Genomic DNA, 19,484 nt, shown 5'->3' on the forward strand with positions numbered 1-19,484 from the left:
CAAAATTAAACGAAATAAACATTTGAAATATATGAGTTTGTATGTAATGTATGAATATAATATACAAGTTTCACTTTTTAAATGGAATTACTGAAATCAATCTACTTTTTCATGATATTCTAATTTTATGACCAGCACCTGTAGCTGGAAATGCACCACTTGACTACAGTTGGACCTCACAAAGCTTCAGGCTGAAGAAATAATTTAATCTGTCATGAGGGGTAATTTTAAAACCTCTGATGAAATACTATGCCACAGAAGCATACATCCACTTGGAGGTTATTTCTATTCAGATGTGTGGTTTCCTTTCCCTTGTCTGTCAGGAGGGTCTTGTCCTGGGAGAGAGCAGGTTTGATGAGCAGGTCACCATCAGCGACTCGCAGTCTGATCACATTCACATTGAAGAAGTTTACAGTAAGTTCCCATCACTCAGTGAGCTTTATTCTCCTCTAATCTTTGAGGTAAACCTATCTTTTATACAAAAACAGAAAATATAATACTGATTATGATTTTTTTTAAATCTAAAAGAAGCATTTACTATTGTACTGTTACTGCTGATACTTTTGTGAAGGTCAGAATACTACTCACTTAACTAAGGGGGAATGTTTTTGCACTCTAATGCGTTTGAAGTACCTTATCTTGTGCGAGTTTGAGTGTTTCAGTCAGATTACTGTAAGTAATGAGTGTTTCTCTGACAGACATCCAGAAGCACATCGCCTGCCACAGACTGAACACGTGAGTCCTGCACAGATGATGATGATGATGATGTACTGTTTTAGTAATGAGTTCATGGTGCGATAATGTGTGTATGTATTAGGCTGTACACAAGCTCTGGGGAGGTGAACATGGACGCTCTGCAGAAGATGCTGGCAGACAACAAGCAGGTGAGAGAGGAACGTGCATCGTGACGCTTTATTGTCAATGTGACATGTGTAATGTGATGTGCGTGACTTGAAACGTTCAGAGTAAAATGTTAGAACGGACTGTTTTAAAGCGTAAAAGTGGTTTGGTGCAGGATAAAGTGATCGGCTGGTACCGGCAGCGCAGGAACACAGAGCAGCACATGACGTTCAGGGAGAAGCTGGTCCACGAGAAGCTGAAGAGCGCTCTGTCCAACCCTCACATGATCTTCATGCTGCTGACGTCCAGCAGAGTGACACAGACCGGCTCCACTCACAGGACGGAGTACTCTGCCTTCATCTCCCGCAGCAGGTGACGACACCACACACATATTCATACATAGACACACACACACAGGTCTGCAGTGGGTAATTAGTTAATCAGACAACTTTAACTTGTCTGTTTTTCAGTCGACTCCCCGTCAAATGAATTGCTAAACTTTTTACTAGATAATAATACAAAAATGTTAAAAACATCAGTTCATTTCAATAAAGTTAGGACACGATCATTTCCTAACACTCCAATATTGTTTAAGATTCTAGGAGACCAGTTAATGGAGTTTCCATGATATCACTGTGTGCTATAACAAGATGGATGGTACCTTTCCTCTTCTTTGATGCTATTATGAACCCAATTTATAAACTCATCATTGCTGACCTGCAGTGTATTCACCTCCTTCATTTGACAAGTGTTTCCTATGATTCAATTATTTCAACTTTTATTACTTTATCATCTTAAACAAAATGTGATGCTAATATCAAAAACAAAAGGAGAAGGGGGGAAAAATGTGGTTATGTGTTGGGGTAGGGAGGCTCTGGATAAAAAAAGCTTTCTAAAATTACTTAATATCCATACCTAAATTGCAATCAAAGGTGTTGGAAATTAGAAGTATTATATAGTAACACAAAGAGTGAAGATTTGCTGAGGTACTCAGTTTTGCCACTCGGTGGAGCTTTATTACGGATGTAGTCAAAGAACTTCAGACACTTTCTGTACTTATGATCCATCTCCATCCATAAATTATGTAGGTAGCGTGAGAAGCATTATTTGTTTAGCTGCTGATGCTTTTATATTTTTACTTAACGGAGCTAATAAATGCATGATTTGTACAATTATGGGCATATTTGGTTTAGTATTGAATAAATAAAAAGCTCTGATTCGTGTTCTGTTCGGTGTGTTTCTCACCCTGCGAAGGTGCCTTGTAAACATTCCCGTGCTGGTCACCAACTTGGGTCTGTTGGAGCAGCAGGCCTACTGGAAGGTGTCAGCTCCGTGCTCTGCAGCAGGATACAACCTCACCATGAAGAAACACGGGTATCCTTGAGCACACACCCGCGCTGTCAGATCGGGTTCGTGTCTCACCTCACCAAGCTGTGACTCTCGGTTTCAGGTCCAAATTCTTCTCCTCCAACGGGCTGCTGAAGGAGGTGAACGAAGTGAATAAGATGAACGAGTCACTGCAGGTGGAGCTGCAGGTGAGAAGGGTGTGTGTGTGAGAGGGAGTGCTTGATGCTCCTCTTGATGCTCTTTGCGTCACTTGCTCCGTGTGCTTCGTGGACAGAAAGCGTGCAGAGACGTGGAGGAGAGCGAGTGTGCAGTTGAAGCGCTTCAGGCGGAGGTTTCAGCTCTCAGGAAGAAACTCGAAGAGAAGCAGCAGACTGTGGCAGGAAAAGCTACCGGTAGGGCACAGATCGACCCGGAGACGTCTGTTTTTATTTTCATCTCATTCTAACTTTGCGCTTTTAACAGAGACCGCCAGTCCACCCGAGCCGAGGAACAACTTGCTGCTGCTCGAGGCTGTCAAAGCTCTGCTCGGCTCTGCCCCCATGTTCCTCACACAGACACTCAACCTGCAGGCGGTCCCTGTCCCCGATGAACACGTTCCCGTGGCAACGGAGGTAAACTCAGACACTCTGCCGCAGGAGAGTCCAACAAACTGTCGAAAGAGGCAGGGAGAGACGCTGCTGGGGAGAGAAAGGAAACGCACAAGGAGCAAGTGCTGATTCTCCATCACACACTCCCAGTTTCAGCTCAGAGTTTATGAGATGCCAGCTTCTTCCGTGGTAAATAAATATTTGAGTAAATAAATAGAAATATGCAGGTGAGTTGTATTGATGTCTTTTTAATCAAAGTCCTTTATTTGTGTCAGACTTTTTTTTTTTCTACTGCCAGATTATTTCTTATTGTGGTATTACAAAATAAGTCTGTTAAGACTAAATTTGTTTTCCTCTAAGAAATGTCATTTTAAATGAAAATTATGCATATAATTTCATTTACATATTTATATTTATTTGAGGAAATTTGTTTTTGACATGTTTACTGTATTTGTATTTAAAAGGGCTTCCAAGGTTTGTTTTAGCTGAACACATCATGACCGTTGTTTTTCTTCAGTCTTATTGGTAAATTTGTTAAAAATGTTCTTTAGTCAGTAATTGTGCAGCAGCTGTAACGTCTGTATCAGAACTGCGCAGTTCAGTTTTATTTCTCATTTAAAACCACAGACCAAAGGCTTCAGGCAGCAGTTTCAGTTAAATGTGTCTCAGTTTTTTTATCTGCCTTTCAGACTGAGAACAAATGTGAATAAAGTAAAATCTTTTTTCTGTTCCTCTTCATAGAGAATAAAAAGAGAGACTTTATTACTCCTACTGTCTTGTCTTTGATGTTATTCACTTACGTACATCTGTTCAGTGCTTTCAGGAATTAAATACAAAACAGAGAAATTAAGTTTATCGTGAACCTGAAATCTCTGCTTCTTCCTGGTTTCCTCAGGGTGGATGGTTTGGTCTGTCCGTTGAGTAAGCAGCAGCGTCGCTGTATCTACAGACCTTCAGGGTCTCTTTAGCCATCTGCAAAGCCTGTTCTGATTTGGGAAAAGGAGCGTTTAGATTTGCAGCCAGATTAGATGAATGTAAGGAGTCAGCTTCATTGAATAAATTCAAATTACAAATAATCAACTCGTTAATGCTGCAACTGTTTACTGTTACTGATGAGGAATAGTTTTTAACTTATTTAGTTTTTACGCGATTGCTCTCTCAGACAACGAACTGAATATTTGGTGGAGGAGCAGACGATGTTTTTGCCCATACCTGTTACCAAAAATCTCATGAACTATTGGATATTTTTATGAAACTCTTAAAATAATAATTAGGCAAACATCTACAACTGATTAGATGTCCATCAACTAAGTCATCCCAATTCAAGATGGTTGCCACTGCTAATTGACAAACACAAAACTGGTTATTAATCATTTTTACAGATATCAACCCAATATTTTATAGGGTAGTAGCTGAGAGTCATTCACAACACGTGCTTTGAGCTTGACATCTTGAGCTTATGAAGTTTTTTTTTTTATGAAAATGACAACTACATCTGTCATTTTTTACATAAACATGAAACATCCTGGCATGAAAGACAGCGGGCGACATACCTTCAAAGAATGCCTTTTATTCATTTTTTTTAATGACTTTAGGCTGCAACTTGGTGCTTTTATCTACTCTATAAATGGGCAACTTATAAGTGCAATTGTTTAGTTTAGAAAAAAAAAATTCCTCTTGTTTTAACAGTTCACAAGTTCACAACGCAACATAAACTGCAGATTTTTAAAATATATTATAGAATATACATAAAAATGATCAATTGTGTTATCTTTATTTTACTAATCAAGTAGATTTTAACTTTTAGTCGGGAAAATGGTGAAAACGGCTCGTTCAAACTTTCAAAGGTTGCAGAATTTAACAGTTAATGTATGAGATGACTGAAAACTAAAAGGAAATTAAGCCTGAAAACAATGTAGATTTTAGTGAAACAGTTTGTTTTTAGAAGTTGTGATTAGTCATTGAAAACATCTCTATGGTCCTTTTTTTCATTGTTTGTGAAAACAAAGACAACCTGTAGAAACCTTGCATTATTAAAGCTCTTTTTTTAGGTAAACCTGGAAATCACATCTGACTTAAACAATGAGACCAGCTGTTAAAAGATTTTAGGTTTATTACAAATAAAGATGAGACAGGGTGTGAGGAGTCTCGTTACACTAAAAGCCGACAGGTCTTATTATACAAAAATCAACTCTGAATGATCCTCTAATCCAGATGTTTGCTGCCACAGATGTTGGGATCCTTCATGAACTGAGGATGTTTGTGGGTCACTGACATGAAACCTGCAGGAAAAAAAAAAACATTTGTTAGAAGAGTGTGACGTTTTTAAGATTAGAATTTTATAAACAACCAACAAAAGATGGATTTATTTTATTTTTTTTATTGACTTTCTAAAGTAAAATATGTTTTAATGATAAGACTGAAGTGGATTGCTGCTGTCCTAAAAACAAACATTCACTCAAACATTTCAAAGAAGTTCATGAAAATGCTATTTTATAAACTTTTAAAGACATAACTTGGTTATTTACATAGAATCGTATGCTTATTTAGAAGAATAATTAGCAGCAGCGGCAAGCTTTAGCATTTCCTTTGCAGGCTGGGGCACATCCAGCAGTAATAGTATAGTATTATTATAGTATTTCTGCCGGATTAACAGTGTAATGTAGAGCTAATGATTGTGTAAAACTTTATAAAATAGCACTTGCATTAATCACTGCAAAAGTTTTGAAATTAAAATATTTTAGGATGGCAACAATCCACTTTGGTCTTAGCCCAGTTTGAATTAGTCGTTAGTTTGAAAATCTTGTCAGAATCAAATGCAGTTTCTCCAAACCTAGTTCATACAAAGTAGTATCTACAGCAGGTAGGATATTACAGTAAATTGCTCATAACCTTTCCACAGAACCCTACTTCAAAAGATCTGAATTGTCCCTTTAAATTGATCCAAAAAGGTCCCAAATTACAAGTTATGTAATTTGGGACAAAGTCATAACACAACGACTGAAAAGCCAAAATTTAAGATAAAATTTCATATGAAAGTTAAGATTAAACTTGTAAATAATAAAGGTAAATAAAGTAAAATTGTCTGGTTTTAAAACCAGAAAAAGCTTATATAGTTTTTCTTTTACTGGCATAAATGATGTAAATATGTTGTGTTTTTCTTCAACTAAAGAAAAAACTGCTTAAAATTTCTGTCAGGCTGACGCTCAGGACGATGTGGAAATAAAATAATCATCTGGAAACAGAAGAGTTACTGCAGTGAGATCAAACTAACAGTCGTGCAGCGACAGGCTGACCATGTTTGCATGACAAAGTTTTAAATAAACAAACCCATTGCGTGAGCCTTCTTTATGGCTTTAGAGATCTCCTTCTGCTTTCTTCCACATAAACCTGAAGGACAGGGAGACACATTGTGAGTCTGTGACGTGTTGGATCCAAAACAAAGTGACCTGCAGCAGCTCACCTGTGATGTATCGGCCGTAAATCCTGCCTGTGTGCGGAGAGATGAACTGCGACAGCAGCTGAAAGAAATTTTAAAAATAAAAATCACAATTACTTCACAAAGTAACAACAAGGAAAATGGTGAACGTTTCAGTCTACTGTATTTTTTATTCTGGATAGGTGTTCAGATCTTCTCAGAGAGTCAGCCAGGTTACCACTACTATATTATTATTATTATTATTATTATTATTATTATTATTATTATTATTATTATTATTGCTTCAATTGTATAAAAACTGTAAAGCTTTTCTTCCCTCTCTGTCTCTCTCTCTGCTGATTGTTTCAGCCCTGCATCCACAGATAAATCTACAACTAAAACTCAGGGTGTATGTCAAAAAGTAAAGTGTTCTTGTACGTGACTCACCTGAATGTTTTTAAAGTCTATAGTGACATTGCAGAGGGTGCAGCCTTTTTGAGGCTCTTTGTACGGATTCTCTATTTTCACAATCTTAAAAAGAAAAACATTCCGTCATAACAGAAATTTTACAGTGATGACAATTATAAGATCATGCAATATAATATACCATGTCATCTTTATGATGAACTCCACCTGACGTGAGACTCCTAGAACCTACAGACATTAGCAACATACAAAACACAGCATTAGCTTGTTAGCATCACAGAGCGTACTTAAACCAGCTATTCAACTTTAATGTAAACAAGCAGACAGTTTTTAGTTTAAAACACAAAAAACACTTTTAAACTGACAACACACACATACTCACATGTGTTTCTACGGAGATATAAAGCAGCTTTTAGCCTTTGGAGACCCCTAACGCACGTCATTTTGACCTGATATAAAACAGGAAGTGGTACAGAACATGAATGATTCCGCCTGACTAGTTACTGAGATTATTCGTTCCGACATCTTCTGCGAGTACAATATTGGTTTGTTTGTTTTTCAAATAAGCTTATTTGTTATCGTAAAGTAACGCTTAGTGTATATTTTTAAACGCACATTATTATGACTTATTAGTTTACTTTGTTTTAGAAGTTTTTTGGTAAGTGTTCAATGTCACTCACATCAAAGATATTACATAAAAAGGAAATAAATTCCCAAACAGGAAAAAAATGTGAACTTTCCGTTTCTGCGTTTTTAGTTAAGAAACAATTCACAAGTAATTAAAATGTAACTCTTGTGAGCGTTCATCTTATTTTAAATCTTAAAATAACATGTATTGTAACGTTATGTCAACAATATTTAGCAAGAATGGTGAAAAAGCAGAGGCTGGTAGCTAATCGGTAACACGAAAACGGAAGTAAAGGTGGGACTCCTCTTGTTCAAACGCTGTCAGATATCCGTTTGAAAGTGGTGATGAGCGGTTGTAGTTGTAGCTATCAATGGCTGTTGTTTACGACTGCTCACAGTCATGTTTAGTTGCAGAAATTAATTTTTGCGTGTAACGAGCGTCTATGTGTCTGTTGTGGTTATTTATTTGAAAATTGAAACTAGCGTGTGTGTGATTACGGTAAGCTAACTTGCTATCGTGTGAAGCTGCCAACGTTAAAAGGTTAGTTTGTGCTGTTCGGAGGGGGTCAGTGTGTTTGGTTAGCTTTGTGTTACAATGTCAGAGAGCCTTGTTTTGCATGTTCTAGCTGAACCCAAACCAGGACAGGAATGAGTTCTGGGAGGCTCGAAGTCAAAATAAAACGAGTTTGCGCGAGAAAGAGGTCGCGAGGCGTTCTGAAGACTCACCTGACACCTGTCCGAAAGAAAGGAGGCAGCCTCGGCTCCCCGCTATGTCCCCTCAGAAGCACCATGGTCGATAATCGGGCTGTGGAGGTTTGTCCCGTTACTATCGATTAATCGAATATAAAACATCCTGAAGGAGGGAGAGGGAGAAACTGTACAGCTGCTGAAATATGAAGAACCGTTTCTCTCTTTTTCTCCTAAGATATTAAAGACCATCTTTTTGTTGACCTATGTTACAAACAAAACTTTGAAGTTTAAAGGTTTAGAGAATAATAAATAAAAACTAAGTAAAATACACTCCTGTCATTCTTAGGCTGCACAATAGATCTCAGTTTTATCAGTATTATATCAGTGCGCAAACTCAATGTTACAAAGGATTACAATAAATCGGACACAAACTGCATGCCAAAAACAATCTTAACAAATCCTTTTAGTTCTTTGGCAGAAGTCTTTTGTCAGATATAGCTTTGTGTTTTAGGGACAACAGAGTAGTGCTCAGATTGGTGACAAGATAGCTGCAGATGTAAGATGATGATGTGGATAAACTGGTCACAGAAGGCAGATCTGGAACAGGGTGTTTTTATGGAAACATGCAGGTTTGCACAATGAAACCACCACAACAAACAATCAGATTGGTCAAGTACTGCAAATGACTTTGATGACTTTTTGAAGTAAATAATAACGCTAACAGATGATTAATTAATCGGCTGATACCTTAAGCTTTGTGTTTGTCAGTCTGTAGCTAACTTCTTGTGTTCTACTGGCAGTACTGCAGTGACAATGAAGATTTGTTCGGCGACTACGACAGCATCCTTGAGGACAGCTCTCTCTTGGCGAAGTTGGACGATGCAGAGCAAAATGAGAGGCTGCGAGCAGCCGACCAGAAGCACTTTACAAATCTACAGCCGTCTAAAGACGGCGCATGGAAACAGTCCTGCGAGAACGTCCTCACCGACTCCATCTTGGACGAGTTCAGAGACGAACCCTTCGAGGACTTACCAGGCAGCCAGCTGCAGTTTCAAGAACAAGCAAAAAGGAGCCGACTGCCGGATGGAGATAAAACCTCCACACCTCAGAGTGCCAGCAGGATGGTCGAGGCTGGGCGAGAAACGAGCACGGAAGACAAAACCAGGAGCCACAGCGGAGCGAGGAGGAGCGTGGCGGACCTGCTCAAACGGACGATGCTTGGGAACGCAGCGGCTCCTTTCGGCGTTTCTCGGACAGTTGCACTGAAGGAGGCGGTGGTCTCTGAGGAGATCAGTGTCGCGATGCAGGCCATGGAGACATTATCAGCTGAGACGACTGACCTTGGGCCTTTCTTTGGACTCCCCAGCAAAGTGAAGGAGCTGATGCACAAACTGAGAGGAATTCAGAACTTATATGGTGAGGCTGTTCTCTGGAAATTTACTGCAGGGGGGGATGAGCTAGGCAACAGAAAAGCTGCTTTTCAGAAAGCACGGCCTGGACTCTGGTCTGGTAAAAGTCAGAACCATCTATAAAACCTAACAATACTGAGCTGCTGTAGGATTTTTGTTAATCCACTTAAGAAGCAAAAAATACTACTGGTAAACAATCAGATATTTAATTTTACACAGACATTCACAGTTTCAAAGTCCTTGTGTTCACTCTGTAATACATAGCAGATATTGTGTGTTGTCTTTGCGCTGTTTCGACAAAACAACTATTAATAATAAGTTTTAGAGCTACATGTTGGAGTTTTAACCTATCAAGCTAAAACTTTACGCACAGCCCTATTAAAAGTACAGTTCATTTCAGACCATTTTACCGTGCAGCAGAGATGATGCGTTTTGACTGGTTTTTGTGTGTGTGTGTGTCAGACTGGCAGGAGATGTGTCTGAACCTGGACTGTGTTCAGCAGAGGAAGAACCTGATCTACTCTCTGCCCACCAGCGGAGGGAAGACTCTGGTAGCAGAGATCCTCATCCTCAGAGAGCTGCTTTGCAGGAAGAAGGACTGTCTGTTCATCTTACCGTACATATCGCTGGTTCAGGAGAAGGTACTCGAATACGCACAGTTCTTACCGGCACCGGGTCAGACAAGAGGGTATAAGTGAGGGACCTCATGGTTGCTTATAGATCCCAAAGTATCTGACTTTGACTGGCACATATTGTGAGTAGAAATACAAATTTTATTGTGCTGGTAAGCACATGGTTAAATGTCTGAAATCACTACAAACCTTAACTATGGAAATCACGTCTTTGTCACTTTGGGTCCCCCGTAGATCTCTTTCATTGAGTGATTTACTATTTTCCAGCTCAGAGTGGAATGAGCCAGACTTCCTGCATTTTACTGGACATCAGATGTAGAAAATTTAAACTGTTTTGCTTCTTTTGATCTTTGCTCAAAGAGGAGATATCTGGATGCAGTTAGAGAGGACATGGGGGTAGTTGGAGTGAAGACAGAGGACACAGAGGACAGAGTTAGATGGCGAAAGCAAAAGAAGAAGAAGAAGCTTTTATCACCAAACTCCCATCAACAGTTTAGCAGTGTTCTTAAGCTCATAATGACAAAGCTGTTGTTACAGCAAAAATAATAATCTTAGTTTGTAGACACAGACAGCATAAAAACACGTCATCTGCATTAAACTGCACAAATGAATCTGATTATATTTGTTGTTGTTTTTTTTGTAGGTGCGTGGGTTAGCGAGCTTTGGCCTGGAGCTGGACTTCATGGTGGAAGAGTACGCTGGCAGCAAGGGCAGGTTTCCTCCGGTGAAGAGAAGAAACAAGAGATCGCTGTACGTCGCTACAATAGAGAAGGCCCACAGCCTCGTCAACTCTCTGATAGAGACCAGCAGGCTGGAGGACCTGGGGCTGGTGGTGGTTGATGAGGTAGAAACTCCTCTCCGTTTGATTGATGTATGAAATAAAGTGAAGACAGAAGGAGGTTTAAAGGAAGCTTGTTTTTCGTTGTTGTTGTTGTTTCCTCTGCAGCTTCACATGCTGGGTGATGGCAGCAGAGGGGCTGTGATTGAAATGACTCTGGCCAAAGTCAAGTACATGAGCAGTAAGTGTGTCCTTCAGTGTTTTTTGAAGTGCTTTGTGAATGAAATGAACATTGCTGCTCCGTGTTTGTCCCAGAAACAACTCAGATCGTTGGAATGAGTGCCACGCTGGGAAACATTAAGGACCTGCAGACGTTTCTGAGCGCCGAAAATTACACAAACGACTTCAGGCCTGTAAGTAAAAAAAAAAAATAAACACACATTCAGCTTTTTTACCAGAGCACGGTATACAATTGGGAATTTTGATAGAAGTATCTAACAACTTAAATTTTAAGGGAATTAGATTTAACACTTCGAGATTTGTTACTGTCTGCTAGACTAGTGTTTTAGAATGACAACTGAAAACAAAAAAAACAATGCTGTGAAGCTGTAAATTCTCTCATTTTCAAGGTTCAGCTGAAAGAGTATGTTAAAGTGAACGATACAATCTATGAAGTCGACCCAAAAGAGGACAACTGCTTCAGATTCTCGCGTCTGCTCAACTTTAAAGTAAGTTCTTTATTAGCTTTTCTATACCTGTCCTTTCTAAATGGTACCATTTATTGGTATTACTGTATGATAATGATATTGTTGTATTGCTTTGCTCATTGGGGGAAGTGAAAAAGCCGCCAATATTCTAAGAAAATGTTTGAAAGACTTTCAGAAAGATCAGGAACTCATTGCTAAAATTCACTAAAAATATTTAATAGAAAGTCTGGCTTCTCAATATTAAAATATAAAGAAAAAAATGAAGGATGGATAACAGTACTGGAAGAGGGGTTGTCTTTGAGAAGCTTTTGGCAAGCAATACATTAAGGAATAATGTTTAAATGCCACTTTATACTCTTTAAATGTGCTGCTCTTTCTTTGCTTTGAAGTATTCCAGCGCCATGCAGAAGATCGACCCGGATCACATCATCGCTCTGGTGACCGAAGTCATCCCAGCACACTCGTGTCTGATCTTCTGCCCCACCAAGAAGAACTGTGAGAATGTGGCAGGGATGATCTGCAGATATCTGAAAGAGTGAGTCGGATTTTCGCTCGGCTCCCTGAGCTGCACCGACCTGCCTCTGAGCTCCTGTCTCCCGTCTCCCGTCTCACAGGCAGTTCCTGCAGCACCGCGGCGATGAGAAGGCCGTCCTCCTACGGGAGCTGAAGGACAGCGGGAATGGCTCGGTGTGCTCGGTGCTCAGGAGGACTGTTCCGTACGGCGTGGCCTACCACCACAGCGGGCTGACCTCAGAGGAGAGGAAACTAGTGGAGGAGGCCTACTCTAACGGCGTGCTTTGCCTCCTCGCCTGCACCTCCACCCTGGCTGCCGGCATCAACCTGCCTGCCCGCAGGTCAGACCACAACTCTGTTGTCTTCCTCTCGGCCTAAAACTTCTCCATGCCAGCTACAAGGCTGAGTACTTCTGTACGTCAGGTTTGTTCTGTTTTACCGACAGGGTGATCCTGCGCTCGCCATACGTGGCCACAGACTTCCTGAAGAGGAGTCAGTACAAGCAGATGGTCGGGAGGGCCGGTCGAGCTGGGATCGACACTGTGGGAGAGAGCATCCTCATCCTGCAGGAGAAGGACAAGAATATGGTAACTCCTCCTCTCTTTAGTGGTCTTTACAAAGAGGGATGTGAAAGTCCCATAGCTGAACATGAATACACGGTATTTGTATTATTTCCTTATTTTGTCTTCTGCTTCTTGATATTCCTGTAATATCAGAGAGCATACGTGTAGTTTTATTTTGGGAAAACTGCATATTATTTGTCGTTTGAATTAGAAGTTTGTTTAAACGCACGAATGAAAAAGTCTCAAAAGCTCAAAAGTGGATGAAGAAAACATTAACGTGTGAAACTCAAATGTATCAGGTCAGGGTCCCAACTAGCCTGAGATGAAACAAGAGTCTATAACTGCACATACATTCATAACTATACTTATAAGATCATTTTTATATTTTATTTTCTATTGTTCATTTGATAAGAACAGATACTGTAAGCTTAAAAATACAAGCAGCAAATTTAAACACATCAGTTGTGGCTCCTGCTTTTATCTGTGCCTTTTAGTGATACGTATGTTTTGTTTTCTTGTGGTTACAAAACTAGTTTGTGTTCATGCAAAAAAGTATAAAAAAATCTTTGCTTTTGGAACAAAGAACTAACTTGTTATCTACATATAATAGCATTAAATAAATCGATCTCCATAATAACGTTCAGACATTTAGAAGTTTTACTCCAACATCAAACTGATGATTATAGTGATCTAATTGTCAGAATCAAACCAGTGAACCGTCTCATTGTTGCTCTGACTTGTTTCTTTCTTTCTTTATTTGTTTCAGGCCAAAGACCTGATGTGCGCCCCGATGGAAAACTGTTACAGCAACCTGATGCACGATGAAGGGAAAGGCGTGCTGAGCCTCATTCTGTCACTAATCGGATTAAATGTAAATTCTTCAGGTTTTTTTTTCTTCAGCCAAAGTGTCCAAATCCTAACGTGTTAGACTGAATTGGACATGTAGTTCCAAACACAACTCTGATGTTGTGATTAATCTGGTTTTTTATTCATTTTTTTGTCTTTTAATGTCAAATCCTTTGTGAAGTCGGATCTATTTGGCCAGAAATTAAACTTTTTTTTATAATTATCTCCTGTAGTTTTATAAATGTCAGTAATTTCAATGATGTTGTTAGTTTAACCAATAACAATTTTTTTTAAAGTTTACAAGTAAATTTGGTAGAACTGTCTGTCGTTTTCCTTTCACTCAGATCTAGTGTCTGAGCTTTGTGCTTGTGACTGGATGAGTCTTGTGTTTCGCTGCAGATCGCCTCGTCGCCGCAGCAGATTCAGGAGTTCCTGCGCGGGACGCTGCTGTTTGTGCAGCAGCAGCAGCTGTGTTTGGAGAAGAGTCTGTGGGACGTGGCGTGGCAGTGCGTCGACATGCTGAAGGAGAAGGACCTCGTCACCGTCAGCGCCGCGGACTCGCTCAGTCCAACGCTGCAGATCACCAAGTTGGGGAGAGCTGCTTACAAAGGTAAACTCCCCACTGGATCTTTACTCATGTTCAAAACATTCACCAAAAAGATTTTACCAGGTAGATGCAAAGTTAGATGGCGAAATACAAAAGAAAAACACCTTCTCAGGTACTAACACGTTAGGTGTTTTGAAGCTAGTAAAGCTGTTTTTTTGTACTAAGGTTGGGTGATTGGGCGAATTTATCGACCAAGAATGATAAGCTGAGCCATTCGACAGTCGTTTTTTAAGAGCAATTTTTTTTTTGTTTTGTTTTGTTTTGGCATACACACTCCCACTCCACCCTCCCCTGTGTGGCACCAAGTGCAGCGCCGATTTATTCACTCAAACTTATAACATAAAGAAAGAATGGCAGTGGTCTGTGTTCAGAAAACACATTTATTTGAACAAAAACCACAGTGGTGGGAAGGGAAACAGAGACTGGCTTTTTTTAAAACCAGTATAGCTGTACTTACAGTTCCAGTGTTTCTGTCTTACAAACTCAGCTAAGTGTGAAACAACAAATCTAAAATTAAACAAAAAAATGAACTCCTCCAGCAGAGAACATGCTTCTTCGCCGCTGTTTTTAGTCATCCACTGAGCCATTTGGTGCATATAAAATAAATAAATGACTGAGTGTTTCTAAAAACTACAATGTCACAGAATCAGAACAAGAAGATAAAGGGAAAATATTCCTTCCAGAAAGAGCTTATAAAGTCTTTGACAAGAAAAAAGCATGTTTACCTTATCGGGTTTCAGCAGGGTGCGCAGGTTGTTAACAATATTACCAGCGGTGCTAAAGACACGTTCCAAATCGAGACGTCATCTGCGTGAATAGATCGCTCATCTTCTTTGTTAGACTGATGAATATCAGTTGAAAAAATTTTACATATTACCCAACTTTAGCTTGTACTCACATGGCCTGTTGTTCTGGTTGGGTCCTCACTGACCTACAGAAACCAGCCGGCACACTAAATGATATCATCTTCTTATGTGACGAGTTGTTTTTAAAATGTGAATTTAAAGTTTTTGTCTGCTGGTCAGATGAATATATGGACACATTTGCCTCCTCTGAGGAGGTTCTGTGGTTGCTTAAAAGTTAACGTTTGGTTTTCATGAAAATTAAACCAAAGGTGGGCGACTTATACTCCATGCAGAAGTGACTGACTTATGATACCAATCTGTTGAGAATAACGGATTGTGTCTTAGAGCCTCACAATCAAGTAGTTGAAGTGAGAAAAAGTAGAAGACTGTTTGAAAAGCTGATTTAGCCTCGTTGAGTCAGTAGCTTCTATGAATGAGCTGGGATGAAGTGTAGTTCTCCTCATAATACTTAAATAATTCAGATAAAGATAAAGTTCAAGAAGTGGGATTATTTTTGAAAAGGACATTATTTTTAGTATACTCTATCAGCGGGACAGTTCTAATTAAATCTGTCTGAAATATGTTAATAGGCTTCATGGTTTTCTTTTTTTTAAATGAAAAGCAATACATCCACAACACTCAACATTCCTTTGGTTTCCTCTGTTGTTGGTTTTTTTCTCCTAAATTATTGTTGGAATTGGAGAGGCTGCTGAGGTGGTTTCAGATTCCAGGATTTGTTTTTTTGATTTCTGAGAAGTTAAACAAAATTCAATAAATGTTTCCTCCTTTTTGCCTTTCATATAGTTTTGTGTTTTGGAACTGGTCTGAATAAATCTTGTTTGTTTATTTATTATTTTTGGATTTACTGTAGAAAGAGAAGGTACAAAGTCTCAAACCCGAAATGAATTGGATCCTCGGAAGAATCTGACTTTGGGGTTATCTCCACTGTTAGCTCCAAAGTGCTTCCACTTTAATTCTCTGCTCCACTTCTGTACCTTCCAAACTGAACGTAATGGCTGCACAGATGATGCCACACAAATTGGGAAGCTGGTATTGTTCTCCAGAGGTTCAGTTTTCCAACAAAACCACCACTGAAGCGACAGAAACAGACTAAAGCTGAGCACCTTGGGTCTTTGGACATATTTCCTCTTTTCATGTGGTAATCCATCATATTGTAGTTAAAGACACTAAGATGTTTGTTTTCTGTTCAATCACAATGGTCTGACAGCTCAGAGTATCCTAATACCTGCTTCATTATGTCTCTTTTCCACTTAATTTTACATTTTGTTTTTACAATTCATTACAACGCTGTTATTTATATCTGAAGAAGAAATCTACACCATGTGATAACTGAGTAAAACAACGGTGGATGTGTCTCCTGTCCCCAGGTTCGGTGGATCTGACCTACTGCGATGTTCTGTACAAAGACCTGAGTAAAGGTCTGGAGGGCCTGCTGCTCAACAGCTACCTGCACCTGGTCTACCTGGTGACCCCCTATGACCTGATCCCACAGTGCAAGCCCGACTGGATGATTTACTTCGGACAGGTACACCGTCACCGTCAGACGTCACACGGGTCGGGCACGTCCTCGCCGCTCACTGCTAACCAGCCGGCTCTCTGTCTGCAGTTTGCCCTCATGTCCGCTGGAGAGCAGAAGATGTCTGCTGCCATCGGTGTGCCCGAGAGTTTTGTTGCAAGAAAAGCTGCAGGACAGGCGGTGAAGAAGGTAACAGAGATCAAATTTGAAATTTAGCCATCATCTATGACAGTGATTTACTGTCATTAATCAGGAGTACTTTTCAGTTTAAGAGCAGGATTTCTTGTTTTCGCCCTCATATATTGTCCTGCTGCCCTCACATTGTAAAAGCAGGTGATGTGTTCAGGATGGGCTGTAAAATTTGTACAAGCCTGCTTAAAACAAACAAATGATCAATTGCCAGTTCTACAGCATGACTGTATGCGTATCGAACTCTTGTGTGGCTGTTATTTTTGTGTTTTTATCAGAACATGAACCTTGGGGTGGTGAGGCGGCTGTACCTCGCTCTCGTGCTCTTCTCTTTGCTGAAGGAGACCGACGTGTGGCGCGTGGCCGAACGCTTCCAGCTGAGCCGAGGCTTCGCCCAGACGCTGCTCAGCTCCACCTCGGCCTTCTGCTCCTGCGTGCTGCACTTCACTGAGGTAACGGCACTGCAAAGACCGGGACCCTCGGTGCCAGAGCTGAACCGTAAACCATAAAACTTTATGGCAACATAAACCTTTACACAGCACTCAGATGAAATTAAATGCTTACTGTCAGAAACATCTGACATCCAAAGAGTTTTGAAAGCTGAAATTCTGAACATATCAGTGTGTTATCAAATTTTGTCAGTAGGTGGCAGCAGGACACACAACACTGGAGACAAATGACACACTGCTGGAGACGTTTGTCTTTTATCATCATCTCACCTGCACATCTGCACCAACTGAACATCTAAAAATATTACAAATAACAGATAACTATAAAGACATGCATATATGTTTATATTTACAGTATGTACAAATGCACACTTATCCACAAATAATAAATAATAAATTGATAGAAGAGCAAGTTTCAAAACAAACATGGTAGCCCCATCAGGAGTCGAGTGAAAGCAAATTAAAAAAAATACAAATAAAACATTTTGAAAAGACGGATATGGTGCACCAAAGCCTTCACAGTTTTCAGAGTGACAGAGATGTGGAAGTAAATGGAAGTAATTTGGTGAATTTATGTAAAAAAATGTGCATCATCATAGTTTCATGAAGCTAATCATTTCTGGCACATGTATATTTTTATGTTTTGTTCTCAGACTTTTTTAATGAAGGCATAAATGAGTTTGTCATGAAACTTTTCCTGATTGGGATCTGTATAACCGGATAGTGAGCGACAGCTGCTTTGTGTTCGTGTTCAGGAGCTGGAAGAGTTCTGGCCGTTCAGAGCCCTACTGACCGAACTGACCCGGCGACTGAGTTACTGCGTTAAGGCCGAGCTGATTCCCCTGATGGAGGTGGCGGGAGTCATGGAGGTCAGCAGCAGCAGCCGCCGTCGTGTCTGGATGTTTCTGTTTTTGCCACGTTTATACGTAACATGTACGCTCTTTCTTCTGTCCAGTCAAGAGCGAAGCAGCTGTATAACGCTGGCTACAAGACGCTGTCCCACCTGGCCAACGCTGACCCTGCTGTCCTCTGCAAGACGATAGAAAACCTCTACAAGAAGCAAGCCAACCTGATGGTGGCCTCAGCCAAAGTGAGCGTCCCGTCTGTCCTCAGAGACTGGTCCTGGTTCTGTTTGTTTGTTGTTGCTGCTGTGTCTGCAGCCGTCAGATGATTTAAACCTTCCATCAGGCCTCATTGCATCAACACGCAGACTAGTTGAGTCTGATTAACACACAGATATTCTCTAACCCACAGGTGTCAAACTTGATTCCTCAGGGGCCGCTCTCCTACATGTTTTAGATGTGTTCTTGCTTTAAAACAACTGGTTTAAATGGATGACTTGTGGACGTGCTGCTGGAGAACTTGATGATTTGGTGAGGAGGTAATTAAACCATTTGGATTAGGTGTGTTGGAGCAGAAAAACCTAAAACTTCCAGGACAGTGGGACCTTGAGGCCTGGAGTTTGACACCCCTGCTCTAACCAGTCAGCTATAGCTGGTAATGTGGATTTGACTGTCCTTGTTGTGTCTCCTGGTTGAAGCAACACCAGGGGTCCAGCTGCAAGCATCTGAACCAGTACCCTTCATGACGACGTGTGTGTGTCCACTGGAAATGTGCTGACAACCTGTGGACGTCTCTCTGTGTTGCAGATGCTTCTGAATGAAAAAGCTGCCGCGCTTCAGGAGGAAGTGGACGAGCTGCTGACACTGCCTGATGACCTGCCGCAGCTTTAAACCCACAATCTTTATTTTTCATTGCCTGCACATGTTTTTTTATTTTGAGCTAGAATATCTTATTAAAATAATGTCTAATAAGAACTATGCTTTGTGTTTTGTAATTTCCTTCTGGCACACGGTAATTGACAGAGTTCTTCACATTCAGCATCAATCTGCTGTTTTTCAGCTTGCAAAAGCCTGAATTCATTTTAACATCATACTAGATTCTGCTGACGTTTTTAAATGTTTCAAAGCAATTCTCAAAAAGTTTCTTTTGGGAGCTAAATTTTAAGACAGAAAAGCCTTTTGCCTAATTTCATAGCCCTGCCCTGAGTAGAAAGCTTGAGTTGTTTGGTACAAGGAAGTTGACAATAGATCCTCTGAGATGGGGTGTTTTGCCGGTTGTTTTTGCTTTTCACGGGTATTATTAGATTCCATCTGTGGAGTTTTGTTTTGTTTTTTTCGAACATAATCATAATTTGATTTAAATTAAAAAAGTTGAATGAAAGCTGAGTTTTTGTAGAACAAAGCAGGGCTCCAAACTGTCAACAAATGTGAACGAAATTATTGAATATTTCAAAACGTTGTTTATTTAAGAAATATTGAGAGAGATTTACATTTTTCTCCCTCTGTCTTGTTGAATATTGTTTAACCAAAACACAAAAATGCCACAGCCTATCAACTGGAACAGCTGTGAACAAATTTCTGATCCTCGTATGTCGAAGGAAAAATTTGAGCATATGAGAAATCTTTTGTTTC

General features: G+C 40.1%; 3 protein-coding genes across 3 annotated transcripts in view; 2 read left to right on the plus strand and 1 right to left on the minus strand.

The window, feature by feature from the left end:
• Positions 1-3,539, plus strand: part of abraxas1 (abraxas 1, BRCA1 A complex subunit) — a 5,570-nt gene extending 2,031 nt beyond the window's left edge. The window contains exons 2-9 of the mRNA XM_017427396.3: positions 324-414; positions 699-735; positions 818-884; positions 1,016-1,212; positions 2,095-2,214; positions 2,291-2,375; positions 2,462-2,579; positions 2,650-3,539. Of these exons, the coding sequence (XP_017282885.1) occupies positions 324-414; positions 699-735; positions 818-884; positions 1,016-1,212; positions 2,095-2,214; positions 2,291-2,375; positions 2,462-2,579; positions 2,650-2,903 (969 nt within the window). The 3' untranslated portion in view covers positions 2,904-3,539. The remainder of the gene's footprint in view (positions 1-323; positions 415-698; positions 736-817; positions 885-1,015; positions 1,213-2,094; positions 2,215-2,290; positions 2,376-2,461; positions 2,580-2,649) is intronic.
• Positions 3,540-4,867: 1,328 nt separating this feature from the next.
• On the minus strand, positions 4,868-7,132 carry mrps18c (mitochondrial ribosomal protein S18C). Its single transcript, XM_017427414.3, has 6 exons — positions 7,001-7,132; positions 6,800-6,846; positions 6,640-6,723; positions 6,238-6,295; positions 6,105-6,164; positions 4,868-5,056 (listed from the first exon to the last, which is right to left on the minus strand). The coding sequence occupies exons 1-6, from the start codon at positions 7,059-7,061 to the stop codon at positions 4,980-4,982; spliced, it is 387 nt and encodes a 128-aa protein (XP_017282903.1). The 5' UTR covers positions 7,062-7,132; the 3' UTR covers positions 4,868-4,979.
• A 182-nt stretch (positions 7,133-7,314) lies between these two features.
• helq (helicase, POLQ like) lies at positions 7,315-18,827 on the plus strand. The gene is made up of 19 exons (XM_025008399.2): positions 7,315-7,786; positions 7,872-8,058; positions 8,736-9,351; positions 9,807-9,985; positions 10,620-10,820; positions 10,923-10,995; positions 11,070-11,167; positions 11,384-11,482; positions 11,851-11,996; positions 12,076-12,315; positions 12,420-12,561; positions 13,304-13,408; positions 13,783-13,993; positions 16,224-16,381; positions 16,463-16,561; positions 16,840-17,013; positions 17,766-17,879; positions 17,966-18,100; positions 18,660-18,827. The coding sequence occupies exons 2-19, from the start codon at positions 7,894-7,896 to the stop codon at positions 18,741-18,743; spliced, it is 3,039 nt and encodes a 1,012-aa protein (XP_024864167.1). The 5' UTR covers positions 7,315-7,786; positions 7,872-7,893; the 3' UTR covers positions 18,744-18,827.
• The last annotated feature ends 657 nt before the right edge of the window (positions 18,828-19,484 follow it).

Source organism: Kryptolebias marmoratus, linkage group LG14 (genome assembly GCF_001649575.2).
Source record: "Kryptolebias marmoratus isolate JLee-2015 linkage group LG14, ASM164957v2, whole genome shotgun sequence".
NCBI lineage: Eukaryota > Metazoa > Chordata > Actinopteri > Cyprinodontiformes > Rivulidae > Kryptolebias > Kryptolebias marmoratus.

Bases quoted from the DNA above. Each gene is read 5' to 3' on its own strand.
- mrps18c (XM_017427414.3), bottom strand. From the start codon at position 7,061: ATGACGTGCGTTAGGGGTCTCCAAAGGCTAAAAGCTGCTTTATATCTC. The intron at 6,724-6,799 runs GTATATTATATT...TTTCTTTTTAAG, and splicing joins TTCATCATAAAGATGACATG to ATTGTGAAAATAGAGAATCC. The intron at 5,057-6,104 runs GTTTGTTTATTT...TTTTTCCTGCAG, and splicing joins AAAGAAGGCTCACGCAATGG to GTTTCATGTCAGTGACCCAC.
- helq (XM_025008399.2), top strand. From the start codon at position 7,894: ATGAGTTCTGGGAGGCTCGAAGTCAAAATAAAACGAGTTTGCGCGAGA. The intron at 8,059-8,735 runs GTTTGTCCCGTT...TTCTACTGGCAG, and splicing joins TCGATAATCGGGCTGTGGAG to TACTGCAGTGACAATGAAGA. The intron at 16,382-16,462 runs GTACACCGTCAC...CTCTGTCTGCAG, and splicing joins GGATGATTTACTTCGGACAG to TTTGCCCTCATGTCCGCTGG.